This window comes from Camelina sativa, chromosome 12, assembly GCF_000633955.1.
Source record: "Camelina sativa cultivar DH55 chromosome 12, Cs, whole genome shotgun sequence".
Taxonomy (NCBI): Eukaryota; Viridiplantae; Streptophyta; class Magnoliopsida; order Brassicales; family Brassicaceae; genus Camelina; species Camelina sativa.
Genome location: NC_025696.1, coordinates 27,926,549 through 27,936,516, shown reverse-complemented (window position 1 = coordinate 27,936,516; position 9,968 = coordinate 27,926,549). Strand labels below are relative to the sequence as shown.

At 40.4% G+C, this 9,968-nt stretch overlaps 1 protein-coding gene across 1 annotated transcript; it reads left to right on the top strand.

Moving 5' to 3' along the window:
- On the top strand, positions 6,918 to 9,350 carry LOC109128015 (uncharacterized protein At3g60930, chloroplastic-like). Its single transcript, XM_019233673.1, has 4 exons — positions 6,918 to 7,458; positions 7,571 to 8,269; positions 8,360 to 8,487; positions 8,547 to 9,350. The coding sequence occupies exons 1-4, from the start codon at positions 6,918 to 6,920 to the stop codon at positions 9,348 to 9,350; spliced, it is 2,172 nt and encodes a 723-aa protein (XP_019089218.1).

The window sequence follows — 9,968 nt, the reverse complement described above, 5'->3', positions numbered from 1 at the left end:
ACATTGTTTGATCTTGTACGTCCTAAGCCCGGTTTCTTTTTTGGTGATGGGCGAGCTTTCAGTATGTTCAGCTTCCTGGAAGCCACTCCAGAGATATCAGGGCTTCTGGGAACTCTTCTTCTCTCCTCAGCCTCCTCCCGCGAGGAAGGTCTTGGACGCTCAGTAACTGAAGCCCCCTGAGAAGACGAAGCTTCAGCTTTACTCTTATCCTTCCAGATCTTCTCCTTCACCTTACCTCTAGTATTTGTCTTCTTTGTGTTCACCCGAGGCTTTGTTTTAATAACCGGGGACATCTGCGAAATAGCTTCAATTTGCTCAGCATCCTCTTTCGGGCATTCACCATGCTCTGCAGAGTCAATAAGAATCCCTGCCTCGCGAAGATATTCATCCACCGAAGGTTCCTCCTCATCAAGCAGATCATCATTGTCTATCATGTCGTCATCCATTCTCAGATCAGCCTCCAAATCTAACTCCTGTGAAAGTGAGACATCATTGTGGTCCGTTCGCATTGGGCTACTGACCTTTGGGTCTTCCATGTGCTGGTCATCTACGACCGATGCAAATTCTTTGTTAGTATCCTCTGGGACCCCCCCAGCATTTTCCGGTGTCACCTGGTCTCCCATCTGCTGCGTTCTAGTAACCACAATGCCTTCCGTTCGACCCCTAGACTGGGTATCTGGCTTTGCAATTTGATTTGTTCGCTTGAGGTTCTGCGACTTCTCTCGCCATTCTGGTTCATTCTCCCTAGCCTCCTTTGCTCTGTATCTCTGTTTCACATTGTAGTCTCTCCTCCTTGTGTCATAAGAGCCATACTGTCGCTCCTCCCGTCCTGAATGTCTATCACTCCTTAGCTTCGTGAACTGAGTGCCAGTCTTCTGAATATCAGAGATCGTCCTTTGAGAATCCACCGTGCCAACCGAATCTCTGTTAGTTCCTCTGTCATCTCGCCTCTCATAAGCACGACTCCCAGGATAAGTGTCCCAATGCCTCCTTTGCTTGTCATCAATTACTCTACCGTTATCATCAACCTGAGGAGTTCTCCCCGAATATCTATCCCTTGCGTATGGATGGAATCTCTCCCGATACCGGGGAATACCTTGCAAATCATGCTGATCCAATCTATCCCAAACACCCTTGCTCCTATAAGCCCGCTTTTCCTTCAGGTTTTGGCGAAGATCCGAATCCCGTCTTTGACCTCTCTGATCAAACTCCCTTGCTAAGTTTCTCCGAACCTGAGCAGAAGACTCCGCATGTTCTTCACTTGAATCCAAGGTCCCGAGACTCCTCTCTCTTGGGAAATCCGGGAGGGAAGATGAGGCTCTTAAGGTTTTATTCCTCAACCTCTCTAGATCAGATAATTTCGGACAAGACCTCTCTTCGTGTGAGATTCTTTTGCAAGTAAAGCAATAACGGTGAAGTCCTTCATATCTGATAGTTACATTTACACTCCCCCCATTATCGAATACCACCTTACTCTCGAATTGAAGAGGATTGTCTCCATTTATTGAGACCTGAACTTTTGCACCCTCAACATCAACAGCAGTTACAGATCCCAAAGCTTGACCAATTCCTCTGAAAGTTTGTTCCTTTTTATAAATCGAAGGAATACCCTTGATGTGAACCCAAAATAACATAGTATTTGGGAAATCTTCCTTGATATTTGCTTCCCATCTCTCCAGGGAGAAACTCCAACGGTTAAAATGGCACGGCCTCCGTTGAAAGACCTTTAAAAGGTCCTCTTCGTTATTGAAATCGAACTGGAATTTTCCATTCCCAAGATCAGTACCGTGCACCCTTCCTTCAACATCCCAAATGCGCTCTTTCGGCATGAATGCTAGGAGAGCCTCCGTACTCCTCCCTTCAGTATGAAACATTCTGCCCACCAAAGAGGTCTTGAATTTATCGATTAGATCTGAGAAATCAAACTTTGGAATTCTAATCACTCCTTTCTCCTCCTTCTCGCAATCCCGATCCAACATCGGCTCTTTACCACTCCATCTTACAAACTCCGATCGAGACATCGACTCTAAATCAGCAGTACCACCACCAAACCAAAGACCCGAAAACGATAGCAAGAACAAAATCGACACTAGAAACTCGTAGCAGTGTGCTAGAAAGAAAAGGCCACTCCAAACTAGAGGAAACCCCAAAGTCCTACCCTTATCGGAGAAGCTTACTGAAAATCGCCTTGACAATCGCCCAAACCTAACCCTAGCGCCGCCATCGTTTTTCCCTAAATTAAAGACTTTCATATTTGTATATATCTATTGGTCATTTTTTAACCTAAAAAATTTCTATAAAAGCTTTGCAAGTTACGTAAATGAATTTTAAATAGTCAAAAGTTCATTGAAATTATAGGATAATTTATGCTTTAGTTGTCCAATTTGAAAATATTAACTTACGGATTACGGCCCACATATTAATTTGTCTTGTTTGGGTTTTTTTTTTTTGTTACCAATTTAAAGGTAGTTGTATTCTTTTAAATGTAGAGTCTAGTGTATGTATTTGGTGAAATGTTTTATTTGGTTCTTATGAACTTATCCCTAATTTTATCTATTTAAAGAAGCAAAGACGGAAAAATATTATTCACCCAGTTCACCGCTACGTCTGGGGAGAGACCAAAAGTTAGTGATATGGAGATATTTTGCCTATTATTACAAATTTGATTAGATACTGATTTATTAGTTTTAGAAAAAGAACGAAGAGAGTCATTTATTACTAAGCCGTCTCTTGCATATGTATAAATTGGTCCAAGTTATTTTGAATGTGTAATCTCATATGTAACCAAGATGATTGCCTTAGTCTGTTATCGTCTTTTATCTTAGAGACAAAGTGACTTCCAAATATTTGAGTCATTTATCTTTTCGATTGATTTTTTTTTTCTTATTTTCTTGTCTTTACTCTTTCGTCTTTCATTTACTTGAATATCTAGAGATTTTATCTTGAAAATAATAATATACAATTTGACTATATAAATAACTTTGTGTTGTTATTTTCCATTTCTCGTGGTTCTCCTGCAAAGAAATTGTCTAGTGCTATTTTTGCCGCATACGGACATCGTCATATCCTAAAAAGATTCAAACGTTCAGTTGTAAGCTAAGTAATATATGAAGACTATGAAGGCTGATGAAGCATCTTTATTTTTATTCTTATCCTAATCAACACAGCACAAACACGAAGTTTCTAATTCTTATGTTTCTATTGTGTATGTTATTAATAAGTTGTAGATTTTTTTTTTTTTGCAATTAAGTTGTAGAGATTATGATATGATCCTATTTAATATTTAATTGAGAGAATACCTTCTTTTACGTAGACTTGGTGACATTGTTGAATACTTCTCTATAACTGTATGTCTTTCTTCGTCCATGTTCACCATGTTCAGAACCTTCAAACCTGCTTCTAACGTTACTCTAGATGATGTGGCATACAATTCTCCATGACTGAAATCTGGTTTTGGCAACTATATAAAACAACTTTTTCTAAGATTTTTTTCTTCACTTTGATTAATAGTCATTGCGTAGCTCAAATGCAAGGGAAATTGACGTCTTCTTAATTTGAGCGGCTACTTAGAATCAGGTGGAGAGAGTATTATCCTTGCGATGATAACTTTATTTCCAACTACTGTACTAGTTAAGATCTCTACTTCAATGACTCTACCACCCAAACATGTTACAACTAATCTGGTTCTATTGCAAAGTCATTTTTTTATTCATGTTTCGTAAGAGCATAACTGAAGAGCCTATATATTTTGAGTAAGTAGAAAAATTCTGTAGGATATGAGAGAGGAAGGGCTTCAGTTTCTGTTTCAAATAATATATTAGATAATATTTTTTTGAATAAAATACTTTCATAGAAGGAAATATTTTTGTGTTTCTAATTTATAGCATTGTATCTAATAAAATTAATGTCTCATTAATAGAATTAGGAATACATACAATTTACCCTAAAGTTGGAGAAGATAAAATAATTACGCCTACCATTAATTTGTTTCATGGACACATGTCAACTTTAGAAGTGCCACAAGTTCTGGAAGCAAATTTTAAAAGAGAACTCTACTTTGTTATATTAGGTAATTCTGATATATTAGTAAAGAATCGTTTTCTAAAGAAAAAAAGTGATGTCTCACCGGTAGAGAGTTTGAGACAATATTTTTTAATTTGCTCTCAGTTTTTAATAATATGTACATTTATATGTCATTATTTTTTTCCAAAAAAGTAAATAACACCCAAAATTAAATATTTGTATAATATTTCTAACTTAATTGTATCCCTTAATTACATTTTCATAAAAATTTTAAATAAATTTTAAGAACTTCTGATTTAAATTGAATGATAATATAAAATTAATATTATAGTAATTTATACAGGTTAAATCTCAATTAATATACAGAAATTTTATATATTCAAATAAAAATAAAAATAATATATTACACAAACAAATTTTAGATTTCAAATAATATTTATTATCGATAAGTATAATAGATTTTATAAATAACAATTATAGTAAAATTATTTAATATTTATTTTACATATGTGTGAGTTGTTATCTAGTATTATTATAGATGCAAACTTAAGTTCTCTTTTCTGAAAAAAAAAAACTTAAATTCTCTTTTAAAATGCGTGTAAAGAAAATTAGGTTTTTATAATGAAATTGTGTGGTCGATCATATTCTTTGATAATTCTAAAAAGGGTTTTGTGCAAAAAACCCTCCAATTAGTTTTTTTTGCAAGATAACCCTCCATATCAAGATATTGCAAGTCAATCCTACAAACTCGAAAGTCACTCGCAATACAACCCTCCCCCGTATTGATGACGTGGCATCCGTCTATACCGTTTAAAAACGTAACAGAAGTCAAACGACACCGTTTTGTTACTCTTGAAAAACGACACAAACTCTAACATCTTCGTTGTTTTAAAGTCTCAAAGAACGAGATTGTGAAGCATAAAATTTGATTTGGGGATTAGGGTTCATCTTTGGGTAACATTTGGGGAAAAGAGAGATTTAGGTTATAGATTTTGATTAGGGTTGAGGATTCTATTATATTTAGGAGTTCAAAGTTTAGTCTTTTGTTTCCCCCTTGATTTTTTTCTCTTTCACAATGTCTGATTCATACTCTTCACCCAACACAAGTCAAGTTGAATATAACGAACCTGAGTATGGGATTCCAACTATTTGTTACTGTGGTGGAAGGCCAAAGCTTGAACCTTCTTTTACAAGGACAAACCCAGGAAGGCTCTTCTACACATGTCAAAATAGAGATGTAAGTTTTTCTATAATGTGGTTATATTTTGTGAATTTGGTTGAGTTATGGTTAAATATTATTTGAATTATGGTTTAAATAAAAATATTTATGTGTAGGATGGAGAATGTCGTATTTGGAAATGGTGGGATGAAGCTATGATGGAAGAACTAAGATCATTGAAGAAAGAAACTCATGGCTGTCCTAGTTTGAATCAAATGCGTCAAATGCTTCAGGTCCAAAGAGATGAGATTGCTCACCTCTATGATCTCCAATCGAAAAATCAGATGATGTTGGATAGCCTTAAGGTGTTGATTGCAAATAAAAGCAATGGAACAACTATGGAGTTGAAGAATGTGTTTGTTGCGGCTTTTAAATTGCTTGCAATGATAATCTATTTGTTTTAGTAGAATAATAAGTAATTGCGGATGGAGATCCTTCAATTTTGATTGTTTTTGAAAGGCTCTTCAACTAGTTTAAGTGTATGGTTTTGTATTTTGATTGTTGGTGTAGAAGAATGTGTTCGTTTGTGAAATTTGGTGTTGACATATATTTTGGTCGTTGACAATGACAAAAACACTGTATTTTTGTGACAATTTTGACAACAAACACAATGCATTAATAAGAAATAAACTCAAGTTTAAAACACACAATGCTTAAAACACACAAAAGTAAGGTTTGTCAAACACAAGTCAACTGAAAATATTCAAAACACACGATGCTTAAAACACACAAAAACACAGACACGATGCCTTAACTCATTTCTTCTTTCCACGTGAAACCTCCATTTTCTTGCGTTCTCTAGCTTGATACAGACTGCTTGGTAATATAGTTTTGTCTCGTGCATCAGTCACAGACCTCCCTACTGTGAGAACTGAAATAAATTCTCTCCTTCCGAAGTGATTCAAGTGTGGAGGAGCTTGACACCGTTTAAAGTTGCGAACTGAATTGAGAGTGTTTGAGTACTAGAATTTTTATTGTATTGCTTCAAGAAAAAATTGTTCGATCCTTCCAAATGACTCCCCCCCTTACATATTTATACAGACAAATTAATTACGCATTAATTGGGTAATTAATTTTACATGATTTTTGCGTCCTAATTAATACACTTGAATGCGGGAATCTTTGACCGAGCTCGAGCTGCGAGCTAACTGATATGTCACCTCTCCGCTCTCTTTTTTTCTACGGGCCTGATGGGCCGTCCCGAGCTGCATCCTTAACCCGTGTAATGTGCCCGGCCCAGGCCTTTTGCCTGTTTATCCGAGATGGCGAATCGTGGGTACAACAGTTGCCCCCCAAGTCTCCCGAGCTGATCAGTTCGGGGGACTTCTGATCTCCAACCGAGCAATTTCGGGAAACTGAATATTCCCCATATCTCCACGATTTGATCGTGATAACGATGAGATTTGCCTTCCCGAACAAGCTTCGAGGCCCACCGGGTAGCGTGTAAGCTATAAGAGAGAGGAATAGCGGTTCGAGACCTTTCGCTTCCCCAGGTAATCATTACTAGCCGGTTCCGTGTATAAAGGTAAACTCACCCGACTTCTCCCTTCTACTCTTAATTTTCAGTTTTCTTTTCGTTTTGCTCTGCGATTTCTCTCTCTTCTGTTAGTTTCTTTGCTTTCGCCGGAAATTTCTTCGTTTTTCCTCTACTTTTTACTGATATTACTCGAAAAGCATGTCTCCTCCGAAATCCTCGTCGGGTAAAACTGCGAAACCTTTGATTCCGGGCGTTTATGGTCCCCATCAGCTGTCAATTCTCTCTGCGGAGAATATAGCTGAAATTAGAGGATCCACTGGGATTCCGCCGGAGATCGAGATCAAGTTCCCGGAGGCTCACGAATCCCCGGAGAACCCTCCTCCAGGGTACTGTTGCGCGTTCAAGATATTCTTCTCTGCGTGTGGTCTGTCGTTTCCCCTCCCCGAACTCATCGTAAAGATGATGTTCGAACTGGGCTTTGCTCTCCCCCAGATGTGCCCGAACTTCGTCCGAATTGTTGTGTGCCTTCAAACTCTGGGGGAGGAGTTTAACTACAAACTATCCCTGGCCGACTTTCTTCAAGTGTACACGGTGAAGACATGTTGCACCAAGGGCACGCTCTATGTAAGTCCGCTTTCCGGACTGAAGGTCTATGATGACCTAACCGAGAAGGACGAGAAGTGGCGGAAGTCTTACTTTTTCTTCCCGCTTAACGAACTCACTTTTGGCCACCTCTTGAGTTCGCACGTATCGAAGTGGACTTCGAAAATTGGAAGAATAGTGCTCTTTGTTATGTATAACCGTAATATATATCTTTTCTTGCTTCTCACTCTTTGTCATTCTCTTCTCAGATCACTTCGAGCGCGGATTGCTCTGTCCTACGTTTGCCGAGTTTTTCTCGAGGTTCTGTAGTCAGGAACAGATCGCTTGGGATTCTTTCTCATGTGAAAGGATTAGGGAGTCCTCGGTTAGGCTCAGAGGACGCTCTCTCGTCTGCTCCGACCCTATAAGCACTTCGGAGATGAACTATCGAGAAGAAAGAGCGTGCCGGGCTGCTGAGAAGGAGGCGAAGCTAAACATGGCTGCGGCCCTTGCTGAGGGCAAAGCTCGCCTTCCTACCAAGAAGTCCAGTTCGTCCGTCCCTGAGGTCGACGAGACTCCTGAGTTCCTTGATGGCCCTTCCGAGCCTCTCACAAACGCCTCCGGACCTTCGACTAGTCCGACCAAATCCCCCGTGATTGTCCTAGTTGATTCTAGTGATGAGCCACGGGAGATTGCAGCTCCCCCTCAATCTACAAGGAAGTCTTCCGGAGAAGTCAGCTCTCAGCGCGCCGACTCATCTAAGAAACGGAAGGAGCCAGAGACTTCCTCGTCTTCTCGCGAGAAGAGTCGAGCTCGGACTGGTTCATCGGGGGACGACCGAAGTAGGTCTGTCTTGAAAGATGGGGGTCCCTCCTCGGAGAGGAGATCTAAGGAGGTTCCCCCTTTGAAAGAGATCGGGGACTCCTCTGGGAGGTTGCCTTCAAAGGAACAGCGTCCTTCCTCCCGACGTAACGATAACCCAAAGTGTTGTTTTTTTTTTTGCTTTGAAAAAATTTTAGATTGTTACCGAGTAAAATAACACTGCTTAAATATCTCAGCTCCCCCTACCTCCCCAACTGATCTGATGAGGAGCTACACGCAACCAGGAGTCCGGATCCCGGCGTTCGCCGATATGTCCGAGACTAACCGTGTGAACTTCTTCTGCTTCACAAATAAGATTGGCGAGGTTAGTAGTAAATATCACTCCGGAATTCGCTCTATTTTGTTACCATCCATCCTGACCAGCTGTTCGCCTCCCCCTCGTCTTCCGAAGTGTGCCTTCTTGAAGAGAGGATTGCTGACCTGGAAGCTGAGGTAAAGGAGTATGCCAAGCTGGAGGCTGAGAACGCTAGCACCGTGGCGAAAGCCGAGCAAATCCGAGCTCGGATGAAAAAAGCCGAGATAAAGGTACTGGACCTCGGGGTTGCTAACGAGGACCTCCGAGACAAACTGAAGAAGGCAGGGGACCTTTACTTCAAGGCGGCAGAGGACGCGAAGGCGGCAAAGAACAGGTTTCACGAGATCGAGCTCCGCAACCAGCTACTCGAGGCTGGCAACAGCTGCGAGATTGAGAGGGTGCGGAGAGAAGAGAGGCAGGCAATGAGGCGAACTCTCCGTCCATTGGTCGAGGAGGTGAAGGTCACTTTCGAAGAGAGGGAGAAGCTGGCCCCGGCCAAGATCCGAGCCGCTGAGATCAGGGCTAACCGGATGCTGATCGAGGAGATCTTGAGGGGAGAAATCCGAGACATGGAAGCTGAGCTCGGACTTCTGAAAGCCGACGAGGAAGAGGCCGACGAAAAGGTTTCGAAGGTAACTCCCCGTGACTTCGACCTCTCTGGATTTTCAGACCTTTTGGAGGATACGCCCGATCTTTTGTGCAGCGAACACCCTTTGAGCGTTACAATCGACGAGTCCGGCACTAATCTCGGGCAAATGTTGAATCAGGGAATGGATGACTTTCTGGCGAACACCAAGTCGGTAGGAGAGCTTGCAGAGATGGGACTGGCCCTTTCCAAAGCGGCGTCGGACCGTGCTCCCCGAACTCAATAGTTTTTACCCTGGGGTTGTTTTGGCAAAAGTTGCCCCCCGTTTGTTTTTTGTTTGAACTTATTCCGGAGCTTTTTGGTCGCGGTGACCACTCCGTATTCGCATATTTTGAAACAAAGAATTTTCACCTTCTGCGAACTCAATTCCCACAACTCTTAGTTTAACTTAGAATGAGATAGAATGCGAAGTACACAACTTTGTTTTTAACTTGCAAGAATTTGTACGAAGTGAGGACTTCGGTTTTAATCAGAAGTTGCGAAATTAAACCTCAACTTTAATTTGATAAATAAAGCTGAATGCGAAGCGTGTACCTCGGCTTAAGTTAGAGTTTGCGAAATTAAACCTCAGCTTTAATATTGATAAACAAAGCTGGGTACGAAGCGAATACTTCGGTTTAAGGGTAAAATTGAACCTCAACTTTTAGTTTGATAAATGAAGCTGAGTACGAAGTGAATACTTCGGTTTAGAGAACAACTTTAATTTGACAAGTAAAACTGGGTACGAAGTGAAAACTTCGGTTTAGGATTTGCGAGGATGGACCTCGGCTTAAAAATGATATGTACGAAGTCAGACTTCGGCGTCTTTTTTTTTTTTTTTTTTTTTTTTTTTTTTTGTAAAGAC

What these genes read in the sequence shown, in the direction of transcription:
- LOC109128015 (XM_019233673.1), top strand. Translation starts at nt 6,918, where the DNA reads ATGTCTCCTCCGAAATCCTCGTCGGGTAAAACTGCGAAACCTTTGATT. An exon ending in CACTTTTGGCCACCTCTTGA is followed by an intron (nt 7,459 to 7,570) that starts GTTCGCACGTAT and finishes TTCTCTTCTCAG; the next exon opens with ATCACTTCGAGCGCGGATTG. An exon ending in TCACAAATAAGATTGGCGAG is followed by an intron (nt 8,488 to 8,546) that starts GTTAGTAGTAAA and finishes CATCCTGACCAG; the next exon opens with CTGTTCGCCTCCCCCTCGTC.